General features: G+C 37.6%; 1 protein-coding gene across 8 annotated transcripts in view; it reads left to right on the top strand.

The window, feature by feature from the left end:
- Positions 1 to 21,664, top strand: part of RTTN (rotatin) — a 173,793-nt gene that overhangs the window by 43,717 nt on the left and 108,412 nt on the right. For 7 of the 8 annotated variants that reach the window (XR_008998384.1, XM_057504263.1, XM_036876743.2 and 4 more), the window contains exons 20-26: positions 120 to 208; positions 570 to 687; positions 4,149 to 4,245; positions 4,834 to 4,902; positions 5,581 to 5,769; positions 7,035 to 7,274; positions 8,472 to 8,616. Coding sequence is in view for 7 of the 8 variants with exons in the window: in XM_057504263.1 (XP_057360246.1) it covers positions 120 to 208; positions 570 to 687; positions 4,149 to 4,245; positions 4,834 to 4,902; positions 5,581 to 5,769; positions 7,035 to 7,274; positions 8,472 to 8,616 (947 nt within the window). In the remaining variant the exon portion in view is untranslated. The remainder of the gene's footprint in view (positions 1 to 119; positions 209 to 569; positions 688 to 4,148; positions 4,246 to 4,833; positions 4,903 to 5,580; positions 5,770 to 7,034; positions 7,275 to 8,471; positions 8,617 to 21,664) is intronic. The other variant, XM_057504264.1, reaches the window with a different exon arrangement.

Below are 21,664 nucleotides of genomic sequence, written 5' to 3'. Positions count from 1 at the left end.
CTAATTTCAACACCAAGTGTAACTATTTTTATTAGTTTCAGTTGTGTGGATATCTGTTCTTTATTTTTAAACCTAACAAAATGTTCTTTAACTTCTAGTGACTTTTTTTTGGTCTACAGATATTAAAACACATGCTGTGGTGAAAAAGTTATGCCTAGTTGACAAGATAATTGAGTATTTAAATGAATGTGTGGGTCTGGATGGCAAGGTAAGACTAACGTGTATCTTGACATGTTTTTACAGATTTGTGTTTGTATTAATTGTACCTGAAATTGAATTCAGGTGAATTTGGATAAGTACTTGGAGTTTTAAGTTCTGAGTTAACACCCACTACCTTGTTCATTTTTTTATTTCTGTGAGTCAAAAAGTAATCTTAAAATTTCTGTAAGAGATGTAAACAGAAGTATATGCAAAGCTTATTTTCAGTAATACTTCTTAATATTTACATGAATTTTCATTTCACATGATTTTGATGAAAAAGCATAAAATTTAGAATAAGACAGTATTATAGAATATTTTATTTCACCTTAGAATTGATGAGAATAAACTGTTTTTTCCCTCCTGGCCAGGTTATAGAATGTTTGATACAGCCATGCCTCACACTCCTGAGGAAAGTTCTTTGTGCTGATCCCGTCGCGCGTGGGTCCCTCTCACAGCAGTCTTCTCTCTTGACCCTGTTATTCAGAGGTGAGTAAAATGAATTACGCTAATAAGGAGATCAATCTCAAGCTTTAAGTGTTATTCTTTTTCTGTAGGTAACATTTACTTTCCATTTTACTAACAGAATAACAAAGGTTTTTTGTGAATATGACAGTAAAAAATGTATCACAGTGGAAAATATTTAACACTTCTGTGGAAATTTCCTTATAATCCTGTTATTGCCGGGACCTTATAGCTGAGAAAGGCTGAAGCCTCTGGTTGTTCTTGGGGCCTTGACATGGCTGTCATTTGGCGCTCAGCCTGTTAACTATTACCCATAAAGAGAAAGCTGCACCTGCTGTCATTATGCCTTCTTTCCGGTATCTGTTTCCGCATTCTTAATTTTGCTAATGCCTGTGCATCCTGAACCTTTGGTGTGGTACACGATTATGACAATAAACTGGCACTAAGAGTACAGGACCCACTCTGAGGTGTGGGCACTGGAGCATCCTGAGTGACTCAGTACTAATTTATTACATTTTATAGTGTGTAATTTTTTTTTTAACCTACTTCAGTTTGGTGATAAGTTAGTAATGTGTTTAGATAGCAAATTTCATGTAGTTTTGTTCTCTTTTTTTTTTTAATCCAACTCTCCTCGGTAGAGAGCTTGATAACATTTTGTGCTATTTTCTTTCCCAGAAGTTCAGGCCGCTGCTTTGCAATACTCTACAAGAGGCATCTTGGGCAAATGTCTCAATTTGCTTAACTTTTTCTCAGTTACAGTCATGTAAGAGATAAATGATATTTACGTTCAAAATATTATTAAAATACAGATTAGAATATAGTAATTTCATTTTAGCATTTTTCTTTTCTTCTAATGGCTCCTGCTTGCCAAGTGAGTAAGACACAGTTTATTTGATAGAACCAACAAAGGTCCACACCAGGTACAGTTCTAAACAGACTCGGTCTGATCATAAAATTTTGAACAGAGTGTAAAATTTTATAATTTTTTTAAAGGTTGGTCTGGAAGAAAGACAGTTGTGGGTCTCTAGTTTTCTGTAATCTCATTAACAATTATCCTCCTATTAACCACATTCAGTAGAATTTATTTAGTCCCTGGTTTACTTTTTCATTTATAATTTGATTTAAATTATTCGAACATGTAGCAGATTCAAAGGCACTTTCTAAGGCAGCATAATCTGTATCCTTTTGGTATTTAGCAATTTTTCTATCTCATTAATGTTTGTGAAAATTACTTCAGTGAGTCTGAACATGAATTACATTATCTCTCATTAATGGATTTAGCTTCAGGGAAAAATTGTTTTTTAACCAAATATTCCACCAGGAAAATTCATATCTCAGCAAACATTTATGAGTACTTACCATGTGCTAAGTACAATGTTAGACCCTTGGGATATATTGATGAGCTTGGTAAATGACCCTCATGGAACTGACAATACAGTTGGAGTCTTTCACAAATCAATCAATACATAATACAGTGTAATACCTATAATAGTGAGATTCCTGGTGCTAAAGGAAGTGTTCCTGAGTAGTTTGGGTCGTGGATAAACATCAGAGTGTTTCCAAGGAATGTGGCATGTAAACTGGAATCTCAGAAGTGCATAGGAGTTGAATAGAGAGTGTTGATTTCCTCATAGAAGGAGCCACAGTTGGCGTGAGAGACATGGTGTGTTTGGGATGGTGGTTGGTTATGAATGGTTGGATTTTGGGGAGGTCTGCGGTGAGGGGAACATGGTGAGATAAGGCAGGGAGGGTGGCTTACGCAGAGCCTGGTAGGTCATAGTAAAGAGCAATGAGAAGCCATTAAAATTTTTATGTAGAACAGTATGTGTTTCAGGAAGATTATTGTTTACAGCATGGAAAATAGATTAAAGGGGTATAATATATCTTTCAGACATACTATTTTGAATTATAAACTTGATGTCATGACAGAATTCTACTCTGTATTCAGGGTTATATATTAACTTAGAAATAATTTATTGCACCATCTTATAGTGAGGAAATTGAAGTCTGAAGAGATTTAGCGATGGCCAGGGTCATACCTGGATAATGCTGGAGGCAAGGGAAGAACCCAGTCTTCCTTTTTTTGTTGATTTGCTTTTGTTTTAAATAATTAGAAAACTGAAACAGAATTATTGTAAAAATTCAAGCAGTATGGAACTATACAAACTACAATTCTAAAAATTTAAAAAATTTTTCTCAATTTCCTCAAAGTAGAATGTGCTGTTCAGCATATATTATCTGGAATGATCTTTTCTATACACACGTATTGTATTTTTTGTATTATATACTTAAGTATTGTGTTGCTTCCTTTTTTTCCAACTGAAAATATATCTTGAATACTTTCTTGTGTTATTTCATATGAATGTACCTTCTGAAAAAAACACAAAACCAAATCATTACTGCATAGTATTTCAGAGTTTCAGTTTGCTGTATTAATATTAATTAATACTGACTAATTTTTATTAGTATTAACAGAATATGGTATAAGATAGGGATCTAATTTTTTTCCCCATATTATAGGCAATTATATTACAATAATTTCTTATGTACTTGGAAATACTAATGGCTCATTTTATCTCCTCTGATATGAAATGTCTACTTTATCATAAATTCTTACATGTGTCTCTATTTCTTTGCTTTTTAGCTCATTGCTCTTTTTATCATGCCTATACATCATGATGTTTTCCTTTTCTCACAGTTAGTGAAAATTCCTTCTTTCAAAACTAATTTCTTGTTGCTTCACTGGATTTGCTAACTCTAGTTCACTGCTACTCCTGTGTGACTGGTGTCACCCCCATCCCTGTTTGGTTAGAATTTCGGTTACCAAGCACCGAGAAGCTGTAGCATTGGGCACATTGCAGGGGTGGAAGCCCAGGCCTCTTGCTAAGGGATTGGACCGGCGCATTTCACCAAACGGGAAGTGATGGTGGTGCTGGCTTACTGCGAGCTGGTTCAGAGCACTTTGCTTTTCCATCATCTTGTAATAAACAAGACAGAAAAGCAAACCGAGAGCATCGGCACAAACAATGTTTTAATGTCAAATCTAAGTTCTATGATTGTATATTTGTAGGACAGGGCAGAAATTTTAAGGAGATCTTTCAATGAGCACACTTCAGCTGGGTTCAAATGATCTGTCAGAACCTCTCTGGAAGCTGGATCAGTTTCCTTCTCCGACTGACTGAAGCTGGACAGTGTCTAGTGAGTGGATCTGCAGGTGTGGTTCCTGGACCAGCAGAATGTGTCTTTGGGATTCACAGGCCACCCCAAACCCACCAAAGCACAAACTGTTTTAGCAAACTTTACAGATGATTCACATACACTTGAAAGCTTGAGAGCCACTGTGTTAGTAATGCCAGCTTATCTGGGTTAATGTTGCATTTCTCTGAGAATGCATCTCTTTCCTTTGAGTGAAGATATTTTAAACTTGAAGTTTATTCTTTCTAGAGATAAAAATATTTTATAAAGTTATGTTTTTTATTTCTCAGTTTCCTTGATATTTCATGAAGATAGTACTGTTGTGACTGAAGTTGGAGCATTATTTTGTCTTCTATTATTTGATGAAGTATCAAGGATGGATATGTGGTGAGCTTTAAGAATTTTAAAGGTTTTTTATTCTTCGTATTTACCTAAGTTTTCTGATGTGATCTTATAGCAACACATGGGAACTTGGGACTTGTGAAGTCTATGCTTTCCATGGTAAATATAGTGGTATGATTTGGGGTTTGAGTAAGCACTATGAAAAAACACATTGGCTCAAAAAGTCGCCCTGAACTTTTATTTTTGAACATTATAAGTACATTTTCCAAAACATACTCTCAACTTTGTGTATTTTTTCTTTAATGTTTTATTAAAAAAAAAACCTTTGGGAAGATGTTTAGGATAATAATATCTGATTAACACTGACTTTGAGCAGGATCAGTGGGAGGGAGACGCAGATCCACCTGCCAGGACAGTGCTTGCAGTATGTGAATCATGTATTATGTGGGCTTCCAAAAGGAAAGCATCATTTACCCTTCTAAAGCAGGTCCAGGCAGTAGCAAATATCTTATAACTGTATTAACTGGACCAGTTGCAACTCTTGATTTGAAGTTCAGTAGAGGAAGTGAAGCAAGTTGTATTTGTCAGACAGAACTATGGTCTACTCAGCTGTGTCTTTCCTTTGTGAAATAGGTCTGTTAATCCTCCCAATAAATCTTCTTCACCATCGATCTTCAGTTTGCCTGTTTCAGTTTTAAGAAGGTAAAGAATAAAATTATTTCTTTAACATTTGAACATGCTAGGCATTGCTGTCCTGTTAAACACTGTTAAATTAACTTTAGTTTAAGAGATATTGCTATTGAATCTGTTCTTAGATCTAAAAATATTTTGAGTTCTCTTGGTAGCACAGAGTGACTGAGTTTATTGATGATAGATACAGCTGTGTTCTCAAGGGACTATAATAAGTTATGATTTTGTCATTTAGTGACCCCTGTGAACATAGGCAATTAATTTAGCCTCTTGGGACTCATTTTGGCCAACTGTAAAATGGGTATCATAGTGCCATGTAACTGATAGATAACAGAGTTTGGCATAAAGTAGGCATTTGTGTTTTTTGGCCGAACACTTTTTTTGTGTGGTTCACTGTAGTTGTGGGCCTTGACCTTAAGGGGCATGAGTCATCTTTGCAAACCACTCTAATATAGCATAGGGAATCCTCAGGAAAGAGTTTAATACAGTGTTCTTGGGAGTTGAGAGGATGGCAAGAGAACAGTTGAAATACCATATAGAGCATGTTGACTGTTCAAAACAGGGGCTATGAGGGAGATCTCTGCATTACTGTAGAATGGGAGGCATAGAACTAGTCCTCCTTTGTGGCTCATCCTTTTGCACAGTGTTTAAGAATTTAGCAGTTTGTAATTATTTGTATGTTTTCTTTAGGTATCACCTGCCAGTACAAGTAACTGGCCACCATGCTGTGAGTCCTTACTCCATAGTTTTGCCATTAGCTGCTGATTGTTTGGCCTTGAAGCCTGTCTCAGATATGCTGAGAATCGCTTGGAACCTGTCATGGTATCATGGGACCGATAATCTGATGAAGCAAATTAACTCTGAAACTAAAATCCAAGAGTAAGCTGTTACATTTAGTTGAAAAAACATTCACATTGAACTGGTATAATTAATCAGTTGGTTTTATTTTTCCTTTAGGTCGAGTAGCTTTTTTACTTACATTATGATTCTGCTTCTCCATTGATGTAATTTTAACTTTCTTTTAAAGATTACATGTGCTCCAGAGAAGACAAATAATGACTCTATAGTGTCTTACTACACTGACGGACAGTGATTGCAGTGGTGTTGGGTGGGGGTGGGCTGGGGGGGACTTGATAATATGGGTAAATGTTGAAACCACAATGTTGCTCATGTGAAACTTTCATAAGATTGTATATCAATGATACCTTAATTTAAAAAAAGAGATTACATGGACTCATTACTTTTTTTTTTGATATCATTAATGTACAATTACTTAAACAACATTATGGTTACTAGACTCCCCCTATTATCAAGTACCCCCAACATACCCCATTATAATCACTGTACATCAGCGTAGTAAGATGCTGTAGAATCACTACTTGTCTTCTCTGTTTTACAGCCCTCCCCATGCCTTCCCCACATTATGTCTGCTAATAGTAATGCCCCTTTTTTCCCCTTATCCCTCCCTTCCCACCCACCCTCCCCAGTCCCTTTCCCACCCACCCTCCCCAGTCCCTTTCCCTTTGGTAACTGTTAGTCCATTCTTGGGTTCTGTGAGTCTGCTGCTGTTTTGTTCCTTCAGTTTTTTTTTTCTTTGTTCTTATACTCCACATATGAGTGAAATCATTTGATACTTGTCTGCCTCCTCCTGGCTTATTTCACTGGGGCTCATTATCTTCTAAAAACTATCACAAAAGGAAATTTCAGTGAAAAAGGGTTATGCTCCATGTTGGTTTTGAGACTATATAAAGTGTGGTTAGTTAACAGATGAAAATCACTAGGAAAAGTGCTGTGGATGAGAGTAAAAATGCCAGAAAATGTGTGTGAATGTTGTCCTTACAGTGATAAAGATGAGGATTACTTTTGAGTATCTTAATACACCAGTCTCTCAGTACTTTCTTATTTGAATGAAAAGTATATTTCTATAAGTAGGAAAATGTTAGTATAAATATAAACCCTTAGGATGCTAGTGAAAAAACCCTAATACTGACAGATACACAGCAGATTTTCTTTGGGCCAGGAGTCAATGTTTAGTTAAAAGAAAATGAAGATAAAACAGAACTTTGGGAAAGAGTTTACAATCAAAATGAATGTAAGCTTTTATTTAAATAGCTTTGTTGCTCTTTCTTTTTTATTTTGTTTAGATTTGTAGATACATTGAAGTTATCTGCAGAGGACACCCTTACTCTGAAGATAACACACACAGCTAGTGGGCTGAAGGACTGTCTGCATTCCATTGTGGAGGCGGTAGCCCACAGGGAAGTGAGGGCTGCCATCACCAGGATGAATTTTTATCTTCTGAATGACAGGTTATCTTTAAAGGGCAGCCCTGGCCCATGTGGGCTTACCTTGAAGTCTCTGTCCTGGCACACCACCCTAAACAGGTCAGTGCGAGCTCAAGGCTGCCAGTTTCAAAGATTGGGATTGATTGTATTTGGGTTTATCTCCACATCTTTGAAGATGAGAGCACATATTCTTATCTTTGCTATCATGAAAGAAATGTTTTTTTTTAAGACAGAAAACCTGCAGGATTTTTATTATCTGCAACAAATAATCTAATAATAGTAAGGAATATTTATTTTGATCACTGCAGTTTGGAATTATTAATAAATGTGACAGTTTATTTTTACATCCTATCATATAAAATTGTACTTTTTTATCTATCTCACAAAAGTAAATGATGAGGATAAGACATGGATGAACTAACTGCATGTGTATTCTGTCCATATTATAAATGAGCCAAGATATCAGTGGGTCGATTAATAGGTTTTGTACACATGCACTGGGCTGTTTTGTTTGCTTTTGTTTTCTTCTTAAGTCAATTACCTCATTTTTCTTTTTACTCTGAATTTCATAAAGTTGATTGCCATGTGGAGGTCCTTTAGTAGTTCTTGGGAAGGCTCTAGCTTATAAACTTAACATGTTTAACTGGTAGTAGGTGGCTGCCTTTGAGACAAATAAGACTGATAAGCGCCCATTGCCAGCAGTTCTACATTTCAGTCTTCATGTGACTTTAGTATAAACTGTAAAACTTTCTATTAAACATAAGGTGTGCAATTTTCAAAATGCAAGGTTAAATGAGTTTTCCAAATTGTGAACTCCATTATTAAGTATAGATTCTCAAAATTCAGCTAATTAACTGGCTTTTCCAGTGGTGTGCTGGAGCCAGCCAGTACTGCCTTGTGGGAGAGCTAGCAGGTAAATGTCAGGGTGTTTGCAAGTTGTTAAATACAGCCATTCTTAGAAATTAAACTATATAAACTTTCAATTAAATAAATTATATAAAAATTAAGGTAATGACTGTACAAAAGTTACCACTTCCTAATTACATTGCATTTTACTGTTATCTCAAGGTTATTTGTGTCTAGTATGTCTGCTACGGAAGTGCTATGTAATGGTGTGTCACAGTGCAGGTCTCCACAGTTGGGTTACGGTGGCTCGCCATCAGCCGTGGGGGGAATATTTACACTCTGAAAATTGATAAACACAATAGATTGGCATCCCATTCCTCAGTCAGTTAAATAGTTATCACAAGTCACTTACTTTAAAGATTAGAACCCATGGTTATTTTCTTTTTGTAGGTTTTTACAAGTCCTTCCTGCTTGCACTGAAGATGAAAAATTGCTAATAGATATCATACATTTTTTAAATAAGTTATTGAAGGAACAAAGAAAAAATTCATCAGTAGAACTTCTAAACTGGCTTCTAGAATTACTCCTTAGACATGTAAGTGTTGTTAAGGAATTTGGATTTTAGACTTGACTGACTAATGATTTGTAAGAGCTATTAATGCTGTATAATGGAGAAGTATAATATTATGCAGCCCATGTTGAGTAAAGTAATCCTCATGGTGGTGTTGATGGCCTGCCTAGTATGACTGTGACTAAGTTTATTAAATTAAAAGTCTATAGCATGGGTGGGACCTTCTTGGTGTTTACCAAAACTTGTTCTCTAGGTGAGCATTCTGCTGTGCCTGTACTGTTACATGGGGCCTGGGGCAGGGGGAGCGCCTAGGAATGTGGAGAGGCCGGACAGAGGCAGTGAGCAGTATAGTGACGGTGAGGTTGGGAAGAATGAGTCCAGCCACACCCAGGCGTAATGTTATTCACTGCAGTCTCTACCCTTCCAGCCCCCACTGCTCTCTACTTTCTGTATTTGACCGTGTTCTGAGAAATTTGCCAAGAACCCAAGAAGCTAGCACGCTGTTGTTCTGTGTATTTTTTTTTTCAAATGCCATGAATTTATTTAACCTAGTAAAGATAAACCTTTGCATAAGAATCATGAAGAAAACACATAACAATTAGAAAAGAGGGCCTAAATTGATAAAGAAGATAGTAGACCTTGTAAGGCAAATATGTTGCTTTGTATGTTAATACATTTGCAAAGCTCATTTGAAGACATGATTCTCTATAAAAAATATGAAGGACCAATGTAGTTTAAGTTAGAAACTCTAATTGATATACTTTTTAAAGTATTTATAGATTTAGTCTATGTATATGAACATAATTTGTGTGTGTATAAAACTTGTTGAGATGTTTACTGTTTCCTGCGTTACTGTGGGCTGGTGAAAAGAGGGCCTTAGTTCATTCACAGCGGCACACCCAGCAGGTACCATAGTGCCTTGTAGAGAGGAAGCACCCAGTAAACACTAACTCACTAGTAGACATATGACATTAAAGAAAGTATCTAGTGAATTACAAGAAACACACATAACCTTAATTTTGTAACTTGTTAAAATATACCAGAAATGTTACCTGGGCCATATCACCCATGCAAATGTACTTACAGACTAAATGCCCAGAACTATCATTGCCAGGTCCTTTACAAAGTGCAGAGGTACATGTGTATGTGTATTTGTACTGAGATTTTTTTTATTTCTGTGTTTTTTAAGTAGATAACGTATTTTGAGTGAGATGGAGATCTTTGTTGTGTCCTTTGCTGTGAATTGTCCCTTGAGCCGCTGCTGGTTCTGCTGCACAGTTGGGTTCTTAGTCTTCTCTTGCACCTGTGCTCTCTCTCTCTGTCTCCTTTTTTCTTTTGGTAATGGAGCTCTTCATAAATTAGGGAGACTGGCTTCTTATCTGTGATATGAATTGCAAATATTTTTTTCTTTTCATTTGTTTTCTGGGCTTACTTTTGGTAATTTGGACTTAGTTATCTTATTTGCCTACCTCATCTACCCCTTTCTTCTCCTTGGTTTTGTTAGCTCTGTTATTTCTACTTTTCATCTTTTATAATATTTAAATTTTGTTGCACAACCATCATTTGTACAGTTGTAGTGCAACAGGGTGTGTGCATGTGTGTGTACGCGTGCGTGCGTGTGTGCGGAACCTGATGTCTCATCACTGTGACCGTGAGCCGCATTGCCACCCCTCCTCCCGGGTCACTGAGGGCCTTGCAGCATCATCAGGCCACCACCCTCCTCCTGGGTCACTGCGGGCCTTGCAACCTTCATCAGGCCGCCACCACCCTCCCGGGTCACTGTGGGCCTTGCAGCGTCATCAGGCCGCCACCACTCCTCCCCAGTCACTGCGGGCCTTGCAGCCCACTCAGGCCGACACCACCCCTCCCCGGTCACTGCGGGCCTTGCAGTGCCCACTCAGGCTGCCACCACTCCTCCCGGGGCACTGCGGGCCTTGCAGTGCCCACTCAGGCCGCCACCACCCCTCCCCGGTCACTGCGGGCCTTGCAGCCTCACTCAGGCCGACACCACCCCTCCCCGGTCACTGCGGGCCTTGCAGTGCCCACTCAGGCCGCCACCACTCCTCCCCAGTCACTGCGGGCCTTGCAGTGCCCACTCAGGCCGACACCACCCCTCCCCGGTCACTGCGGGCCTTGCAGTGCCCACTCAGGCCGCCACCACTCCTCCCCAGTCACTGCGGGCCTTGCAGTGCCCACTCAGGCCGACACCACTCCTCCCCGGTCACTGCGGGCCTTGCAGTGCCCACTCAGGCCGCCACCACTCCTCCCCAGTCACTGCGGGCCTTGCAGCCCACTCAGGCCGCCACCACTCCTCCCCGGTCACTGCGGGCCTTGCAGTGCCCACTCAGGCCGCCACCACCCCTCCCCGGTCACTGCGGGCCTTGCAGTGCCCACTCAGGCCGCCACCACCCCTCCCCGGTCACTGCGGGCCTTGCAGCCTCACTCAGGCGGTCTTGGTTCTGGAGACAGTTGCTGAGTGATCTGAAGCTTAAGCCATGTCATGTCGTTCTCCTCAGAATCCTCTACCAGCTTCCTCTCTCATTTACCTTAGGCTGCATAGCTAGCTCTGTTTGAGCTTGACTCTGAACTATCTTTCTGACCTCATCTCCTACCACAGAACTCCACTCATTCTGTTCCATTCCAGGCATACTGGCCTCTGGTTGTTTTTCAAACGTGGCATTCACAACTACCCGAGAGCCTCTGCACTTCTTTTTCTCTCTAGCTGGACTCCTATTCCCTTATATGTATCTTTGTGACTACCACATTTAATTCAGTGCTCTGTTAAAATGCTAGTCAAATAGAGGAGCCTTCTCTGACCCTTGTATCTAAACTAACATAGCATTCCTGCCTGTCTGTCTCTCTCTTCTTATCCTGTTTTGTCATTTCATTGCATTTATTGCTCCCCCTGCAGAATATATTTGTTTAATTTCTGTCCAGAAATGTAGGCCCCACTAGAATGTAGACTCCATGAAGACGGGTTGTTTTATTCACTGCCATATTATTTTCATGACGTTGTATTATAGACTTCTTTCTTTATAGGTTCTAAATTATGTATCTTCTTGGAAAGATCTTCTCTTTCCAAGAGTTAAGTTAGAAACTCTAATTGATAATACTTTTTGAAGCATTTATAGATTTAGTCTATGTATAGAACATAATTTGTATGTGTATAAAACTTGTTGAGATTTTGTTGAAGTTTTAAGTAAGCACTCTTTAACTTCTAAGGTTTTATTTTTGATTGCATCTTTATTTATTTATCTGGAATTTCTTTGATGGGGATTATTTCTTTGAATGGTTAACAGTTTTCCCATGTCATGTCTCTACTCCTGATTTAAATTGCCACCATTTTTTAGGAATTATAAGCTGTTTCCTATATCTACCTGGTTCTTTGATTGTATATTGTACTATGTTTCTTTGATATGCCTGAATTTTCTGAAGAACTAAATTTTAGAATTATCTAAGCAGATTTTCCTTTGCTTTGTTTATTAAAGTCTAAAAAATAGACCTTATTTTTTAAAGTTTTCTCTAGCCATTTTTACTTCTTTCAGATTAACTTTATTTTCATTTTGTGAAGCTTAGGGCAGGGCAGTTGTCCTGTAGGAAGATATTTATATGTGAATTTTCTTGGTTTCTGTATGTATGGCAAAAAAAACCCCGTAAACATATTTAAAAAGACATGATAAACTGAGAATAACTTAGAGCATAAATTAGAGCCAACAGACTACTTTCCTTAAAGTATATATTTTAAGTCCTTAATAAGCTGATTGAAATCCCAGAGTACACAGACTTACTGTTCAATGAAGTATGCTCTTCTGTTACTTTCTCAAGGATGATTTAAAAGTACCATATTTAGTTTGTTTTTTTCTTATCTTTTAATTGTTAAAAAAATTAAGGAAGCAGTTAGAGCCAGTTATTTTCTAAACATTTTTAATAAAGCAAAACAGTAAAACCTAAAGTCATTGTAGTTCTTTCTTCTTTGAGCTTTTAGGTATGCTTAAATATTTTAGAGATTGATATTAAAATATTAGTTCTAAAAATCAATTTTTATTTAAAGTTAAAAAACTCAGCTTTTCCTCTGAGTTTTTCAATAAATCTATTTTTGATCTATAAATTTTTTATAACTTCATAATCCTTTTACTCACTTTTAAACAGGAATAAGATTTGAAGCAGTGTCCTGCATAGGTTAGAGTTCTTGTATTCTGGGAGTTATGGTTGCTTTGGGTTGTGAAAATGGCAGATAGAGTGGGCTTTAGTTTTAGAATCTTTTCTGGAAAGTCTGCAATAATTGACAGTTTACATATAAGACTTTACACATAGTATATAACAAAATAAAATCACTGTCCATATTAAAATATATTTACCTAAATTATGTAACTATTACCAGATAGTCAAAACTTTACATTTAAATGATTTTGAATTTTGTGGTGTGTCATGGTGCTGGTTATATATTGTATAATTTTGCATAGTTTTTTTTTTTCACATTTAAAAAAATTTTGTTATCATTAATCTACAATTACATGAAGAACATTATCTTTACCAGGCTCTCCCCTACCCCAAGTCCCCCCACTACAAACAAACCCCATTACAGTCACTGTCCATCAGCATAGTAAGATGTTGTAGAATCACTACTTATCTTCTCTGTGTTGCAAAGCCCTCCCCTTTCCCCCACCCCCCACATTATACATGCTAATCATAATAGCCCCTTTCTTCTTCACACGCTTATCCCTCTCTACCCTCCCATTCTCCCCAGTCTCTTTCCCTTTGGTAACTGTTAGTCCATTCTTGGGTTCTGTGATTCTGCTGCTGTTTTGTTCCTTCAGTTTTTCTTTTGTTCTTATACTCCACAGATGAGTGAAATCATTTGGTACTGGTCTTTCTCCGCTTGGCTTATTTCACAGAGCATAATACCCTCTAGTTCCATCCATGTTGTTGCAAATGGTAGAATTTGTTTTCTTCTTATGGCTGAATAATATTCCATTGTGTATATGTACCACATCTTCTTTATCCATTCATCTACTGATGGACACTTAGGTTGCTTCCATTTCTTGGCTATTGTAAATAGTGCTGCGATAAACATAGGGGTGCATCTGTCTTTTTCAAACTGGAGTGCTGCATCCTTAGGGTAAATTCCTAGAAGTGGAATTCCTGGGTCAAATGGTATTTCTATTTTGAGCATTTTGAGGAACCTCCATACTGCTTTCCACAATGGTTGAACTAATTTACATTCCCACCAGCAGTGTAGGAGGGTTCCCCTTTCTCCGCAACCTCGCCAACATTTGCTGTTGTTTGTCTTTTGGATGGTGGCCATCCTTATTGGTATGAGGTGATATCTCACTGTGGTTTTAATTTGCATTTCTCTGATAACTAGGGATGTGGAGCATCTTTTCATGTGTCTGTTGGCCATCTGAATTTCTTCTTTGGAGAACTGTCTGTTCAGCTCCTCTGCCATTTTTTAATTGGATTATTTGCTTTTTGTTTGTTGAGGTGCATGAGCTCTTTATATATTTTGGATGTCAAGCCTTTATCGGATCTGTCATTTATGCAAATATTCTCCCATACTGTAGGGTACCTTCTTGTTCTATTGATGGTGTCCTTTGCTGTACAGAAGCTTTTCAGCTTGATATAGTCCCACTTGTTCATTTTTGCTTTTGTTTTCCTTGCCCGGGGAGATATATTCATGAAGAAGTCGCTAATGTTCACATCCAAGAGATTTTTGCCTATGTTTTTTTCTAAGAGTTTTATGGTTTCATGAATTACATTCAGGTCTTTGATCCATTTTGAATTTGCTTTTGCGTATGGGGTTAGACAGTGATCCAGTTTCATTCTCTTACATGTAGCTGTCCAGTTCTGCCAGCACCATCTGTTGAAGAGACTGTCATTTACCCATTGTATGTCCATGGCTCCTTTATCAAATATTAATTGACCATATATGTTTGGGTTAATGTCTGGAGTCTCTAATCTGTTCCACTGGTCTGTGGCTTTGTTCTTGTGCCAGTACCAAATTGTCTTGATTACTATGGCTTTGTAGTAGAGCTTGAAGTTGGGGAATGAGATCCCCCCTACTTTATTCTTCTTTCTCAGGTTTGCTTTGGCTATTTGGGGTCTTTGGTGTTTCCATATGAATTTTTGAACTATTTGTTCCAGTTCGTTGAAGAATGTTGTTGGTAATTTGATAGGGATTGCATCAAATCTGTATATTGCTTTGGGCAGGATGGCCATTTTGATTATATTAATTCTTCCTAGCCAGGAGCATGGGATGAGTTTCCATTTGTCAGTGACCTCTTTAACTTCTCTTAAGAGTGTCTTATAGTTTTCAGGGCGTAGGTCTTTCACTTCTTTGGTTAGGTTTATTCCTAGGTATTTTATTCTTTTTGATGCAATTGTGAATGGAATTGTTTTCCTGATTTCTCTTTCTATTGGCTCATTGTTAGTGTATAGGAAAGCCACAGATTTCTGTGTGTTAATTTTATATCCTGCAACCTTACTGTATTCCGATATCAGTTCTAGTAGTTTTGGGGTGGAGTCTTTAGCGTTTTTTATGTACAATATCATGTCATCTGCAAATAGTGACAGTTTAACTTCTTCTTTACCAATCTGGATTCCTTGTATTTCTTTGTTTTGTCTAATTGCCGTGGCTAGGACCTCCAGTACTATGTTAAATAACAGTGGGGAGAGTGGGCATCCCTGTCTTGTTCCCTATCTCAAAGGAAAAGCTTTCAGCTTCTCGTTGTTCATTATGATGTTGGCTGTGGTTTATCATATATGGCCTTTATTATGTTGAGGTACTTGCCCTCTATACCCATTTTGTTGAGAGTTTTTATCATGAATGGATGTTGAATTTTGTCAAATGCTTTTTCAGCATCCATGGAGATGATCATGTGGTTTTTGTCTTTCTTTTTGTTTATGTGGTGGATGATGTTGATGGATTTTCGAATGTTGTACCATCCTTGCATCCCTGGGATGAATCCCACTTGGTCATGGTGTATGATCCTTTTGATATATTTTTGAATTTGGTTTGCTAATATTTTATTGAGTATTTTTGCATCTACATTCATCAGGGATATTGGTCTGTAATTTTCTTTCTTGGTGGGGTCTTTGCCTGGTTTTGGTATTAGGGTGATGTTGGCTTCATAGAATGAGTTTGGGAGTATTCCCTCCTCTTCTATTTTTTGGAAAACTTTAAGAAGAATGGGTATTATATCTTCTCTTTATGTCTGATAAAATTCTGAGGTAAATCCATCTGGCCCGGGTGTTTTTTTCTTTGGTAGTTTTTTGATTACCGCTTTAATTTCTTTTGCTGGTAATTGGTTTGTTTAGATTTTGTGTTTCTTCCTTGGTCAGTCTTGGAAGGTTGTATTTTTCTAGGAAGTTGTCCATTTCTTCTAGGTTTTTCAGCTTCTTAGCATATAGGTTTTCATAGTAGTCTCTAATAATTCTTTGTATTTCTGTTGGGTCTGTCGTGATTCCTTTCTCATTTCTGATTCTGTTGATATGTGTTGATTCTCTTTTTCTCTTAATAAGTCTGGCTACAGGCTTATCTATTTTGTTTATTTTCTCAAAGAACCAGCTCCTGGTTTCATTGATTTTTGCTATTGTTTTATTCTTCTCAATTTTGTTTATTTCTTCTCTGATCTTTATTATGTCCTTCCTTCTGCTGACTTTAGGCCTCATTTGTTCTTCTTTTTCCAATTTTGATAATTGTGATGTTAGACTATTCATTTGGGATTGTTCTTCCTTCTTTAAATATGCCTGGATTGCTATATGCTCTCCTCTTAAGACTGCGTTCGCTGCGTCCCACAGAAGTTGGGGCTTTGTGTTGTTGTTGTCATTTATTTCCATATATTGCTGGATCTCCATTTTAATTTGGTTGTTGATCCATTGACTATTTAGAAGCGTGTTGTTAAGCCTCCATGTGTTTGTGAGCCTTTTTGCTTTCTTGGTACAATTTATTTCTAGTTTTATACCTCTGTGGTCTGAAAAGTTGGTTGGTAGGATTTCAATCTTTTGGAATTTACTGAGGCTCTTTTTGTGTTCTAGTATGTGGTCTATTCTGGAGAATGTTCCATGTGCACTTGAGAAGAATGTATATCCTGTTGCTTTTGGGTGTAGAGTTCTATAGATGTCTATTAGGTCCATCTGTTCTAGTGTGTTGTTCAGTGCCTCTGTGTCCTTACTTATTTTCTGTCTGGTGGATCTGTCCTTTTGAGTGAATGGTGTGTTGAAGTCTCCTAAAATGAATGCATTGCAGTCTATTTCCTCTTTTAGTTCTGTTAGTATTTGTTTCACATATGCTGGTGCTCCTGTGTTGGGTGCGTATATATTTATAATGGTTTTATCCTCTTGTTGGACTGAGTCCTTTATCATTATGTAATGTCCTTCTTTATCTCTTGTTATTTTCTTTGTTTTGAAGTCTATTTTGTCTGATACTAGTACTGCAACACCTGCTTTTTTCTCCCTATTGTTTGCACGAAATATCTTTTTCCATCCCTTGACTTTTAGTCTGTGCATGTCTTTGGGTTTGAGGCAAGTCTCTTCTAAGCAGCATATAGATGGGTCTTGTTTTTTTATCCATTCAGTGACTCTGTGTCCTTTGATTGGTGCATTCAGTCCATTTTCATTTAGGGTGATTATCGATAGGTATGTACTTATTGCCATTTCAGGCTTTAGATTCATGGTTACCAGAAGTTCCAGGTTACTTTCCTTACTATCCAAGAGTCTAACTTAACTCACTTAGTATGCTGTTACAAACACAATCTAAAGTTCTTTTCTATTTCTCCTCCTTTTTCTTCCTCCTTCATTCTTTATATATTAGGTATCAGATTCTATACTTTTTGTCTATCCCTTCATTGACTTTGGGGACAGTCAATTTAATTTTGCATTTGCCTCACAATCAGCTGCTCCACCCTCCCTTCCATGGTTTTACTACCTCTGGTGACAGCTATCCAACCCTAGGAACACTTCCATCTATAGCAGTCCCTCCAAAATAGACTGAAGAGATCGTTTGTGGGAGGTAAGCTCTCTCAACTTTTGCTTATCTGGAAATTGTTTAGTCCCTTCTTCAAATTTAAATGATAGTCTTGCTGGATAAAGTAATCTTGGTTCCAGGCCCTTCTGCTTCATGGCATTAAATACATCATGCCACTCCTTTCTGGCCTGTAAGGTTTCTGCTGAGAAGCCTGATGTTAGTCTGATGGGCTTTCCTTTGTATCTGATCTTATTTCTGCCTCTGGCTGCTTTTAACAGTCTGTCCTTATCCTGGATCTTTCCCATTTTAATTACTATGTGTTTTGGTGTTGTCTTCCTTGGGTCCCTTGTGTAGGGAGATCTGTGGATCTCCATGGCCTGAGAGACTATGTCCTTCCCCACATTGGGGAAGTTTTCAGCAACTACCTCCTCACAGACACTTTCTATCCCTTTCTCTCTCCCTTCTTCTTCTGGTATCCCTATAATGCGAATATTGTTCTGCTTTGATTGGTCACACAGTTCTCTCAATATTCTTTCATTTTTAGAGATCCTTTTTTCTCTCTGTGCCTCAGCTTCTTTGTATTCCTCTTCTCTAGTTTCTACTTCATTTATTGTCTCCTTCACCGTATCCAACCTGCTTTTATTACCCTCCATCGTGTTCTTTAATGATTGGATCTCTGACCTGAATTCATTCCTGAGTTCTTGGATGTCTTTCTGTACCTCCATTAGGATGTCGATGATTTTTATTTTGAACTCCCTTTCAGGAAGAGTCACGAGGTCCATATCATTTACATCTTTCTCTGGAGTTGTATTAACAATTTTACTCTGGACAAGGTTTCTTTGGCGTTTCCTGTTTGTATATGGCGCCCTCTAGTGTCCAGAAGCTCTATTCTGGAGCTGCTGAGCCCATGAAGCAATGTCATGGGTCACAGGGGAGTGGTACTGGGCATAGGAAAGAGCTGTTCCCCGCCTCTTGGCTCCTGTGCCTGTCTCCCCTGCCTGAGCCAGTGGGCTGGTCACACAGGTGTAAGTTTTTGTCCCAGAGCAGGCATATATGGATCCCTGCTTTCCACAGGCAGCTGGAATCCCAGTCTCCCCAGGAACTCTGCCTGTATTAACTTTCCAACCCGGTAGTCATGCAAGTCTCATGAAAGCACCATGAAATGTAGGTTTGTGCTCCCAGCGCAGATCTCCGGAGCCAGGTATTCAGCAGTCCCAAGCCTTCCACTCCCTCCCTGCTCCGTTTCTCTTCCTCCTGCTGGTGAGCTGGGGTGGAGGAGGGGCTCGGGTCCCACGGAGCCACAGCTCTGGTACGTTACCCCGTTCGGTGAGGTCTGCTCTTTTCTACAGGTGTGTGCAGTCTGATGCGTCCTCTTTCCTATTGCTCTCTCAGGATTAGTTGCGCCAATTAAATTGTCTAATTGTATCCAGTTTTAGGAGGAAGCCTCTGTCTCTCCTCTCTCGCTGCCATCTTTAATCCTAATTTTGCATAGTTTTGAAATTAAAATGAAATTTCTGCAAGATTCTAGATGGGTGTACTATAATTTTAATGCAGTTTTAGAAAAGGATTTTCTGTATAGTTGCATTTATTTATTTGACTCTGTATGGTATTTGGCTGTCTTTGGAAAGCTTTTGCTTTGCTCATATATTATTATCACTAGTATTATAGATAATAATACTTCTAAGGCTGAGCAAAGTGGATGTAAGTGACCACTATCAGGGAGTGTACTCTAAATATTATGCTACAGGATTAAATTATTGTTATGTAACAACCAATGTTCAAAATAAAGGAAGCCTGAAAATAGAAAGTCAAATACCTTTTAAAGTTTGTTATTTAAAGTGCATAAAATAAGTGAGAAATGATTTAAGAAGATCAGTAGAATAACATTTCCAAAGGAATTATTTTGAATGTATGGACATAGCATGTAAAGGTATGCAAAAGTGATAGTTGCAGAAGCTAACAAAATTAAACAGATATGAATACCTGATTAGGGTGGAGAATGCTAATAGGAAGGGTAAAGGAAACTCAGCCAACTTACTGAGGGAAGGTGTAGTAACTTTCTCTTGTGAAACGTTTGTCTCTGTTTTATGAAAATGTTGATTTATTATAGTCATTTTAGACACTTCAGGAATTTATTATGCCATTAATTTATGTTTTAATGTAATGATATTTTATTAATACATAAAATAAGCTAGGAGTCCTGAGTTTGAATACTTTTATTTTCAGAATGACTTTTATCATGGGCATTCACAAAAGTGGGGCCATAATTTTTTTGGAGGGGGAGACTAGTCAGAACTACACAGCACACATCTCTCTGTGTTGGCCAACTTTCCGAGGCTCATGTCCACTTCAGAGTTCATGGAGGGTGTTGCACATCCTTCTATTTTAAGTTGCTGATAGATGAGAAGTTGCACTGATGAGTGATAGCTGCGTAGGTAAAGAAAAGGAGCCATGGTTATAAAAATGGTTGCCTTTTGGAGGTCAGCAGTGACAAAATAATGGCCCACATAGTTGGCTTAAAATTAGGATTGACTGTTAATGTTCAAAGACAAGACCTTCATGTATGATTAAGTACTTGGGATCAGTAGAGACATCTATTCTACTTTCTGTTGTACTTGCGGAAAAGTTATTCATCACGTATTTGAGAAATGATATTGCTGAGGTTCACTGAGTCTTAAGGTTCTCATGTCAATCCAGGATGTATTATAAAGGAGAAAAGTCTCAGCTATTTACAAGCAGACACAAGTTACTAACGGGATGAGATTATTTGAAAGAACCTTAGTTTTAGGTGTATACATAGTGTATCAATATATTAATATATTAATCAATAGCTTCTACTTAATTTTTATCTGTATTTCAGAATTAATGATTCCTGATAGTAAAATTACTATCTTACCAAGATGAATTTTGCATTAAAACAGCTTGTTCATTTTGTCAGTATTTATGGGAGTGGGAGGGAGTGGGAGTGGTTATTTGGGGCTAAGAATACTATAGAATATATATTCATTTTTGTGATTTTATTAAATATGTATCTTAATTGTTTTGTTCATGAATGAAACATAGAAGTTGTAATAATGTTTTAGGTAATTTTACTTGATCCAAATAAGGCATTTCTTGTTCAAGATGAAAGAAGCTGAAAAAAAAAAATGCTGCTTAGGCATGAAACATAGTGAAGTAAGTTAAAGGCAGAACATTTCTCGCAAAAGCTCTCAATTATATTATTTATAATTGTACCTGATTGAAATGTGCTTGCTACATAATATAAGTTAAGTGACTTAGAACTTTCTTGCTTTTTTTTTTCATTTCATTTTCCTAAAAAAAAGAATAGGTTAATTTTGAATTGAGCTCTGTAGATAAAGGATTTCATGACAACAGAATTACATTTTTATATTGTCTCTTCTTGTGTATTATAATATGCATTATTGATGTGAGAGAATGCTAGGGATGGGATATGAACTAGCTTTGAAGTAACATGGTTCTGAGGTTGAAGCCTTGCTCTGCCCATTTGTATCACTTTGGACAAGTTACTTAATGTCTTTATAAACCTACATTTGCCCATCTGAAAAATATGAAGATGAAGATGTAAACTTTCTAGTTCAGTCAGAAAGTTAAATGAAATGAAATATTGTTTTCTTTGTCCTTTAAGCACAGTGCCTGTGACATAGATGATTAATAAATATTCCCTATATCTTTAATGCTGTTGGCTAATATAACATTTTCTATTCTCTCAATATTATGAGAAATAATCCTATTACATTTCTTTAACTACATTTTTTTTTTAAGTTGGAAAACAGGGAAAAATTTAAATTGCGCTAGTTTTATTTGTTTATCAGCCTGCCAAACTGGCAACGACAACAGTAACCATGCTCAGTGCTGCTTTGGGTGTGTGGCCCTTCTTACACCCTGGCAGTCATATGCGTGGCATACTCTGCACAGGGACAGTTTGGCAATAAACACTGACAGCATTAAACCTCTTGTAACATTTCAACTTAGTGATTTCATTGCCTAGAATTCATACATAGGATATAGTCAGAGTTCAGCCCATTGCTGCAGTTCAGTGAAATTAGAAATCGCCGATTACCCAGTAGTTGGTTTGGTAAATCTTTATGA

The sequence above is a fragment of the Manis pentadactyla genome, chromosome 6, assembly GCF_030020395.1.
Source record: "Manis pentadactyla isolate mManPen7 chromosome 6, mManPen7.hap1, whole genome shotgun sequence".
Lineage (NCBI taxonomy): Eukaryota > Metazoa > Chordata > Mammalia > Pholidota > Manidae > Manis > Manis pentadactyla.
This window is presented reverse-complemented; position numbering and strand designations above follow the sequence as displayed.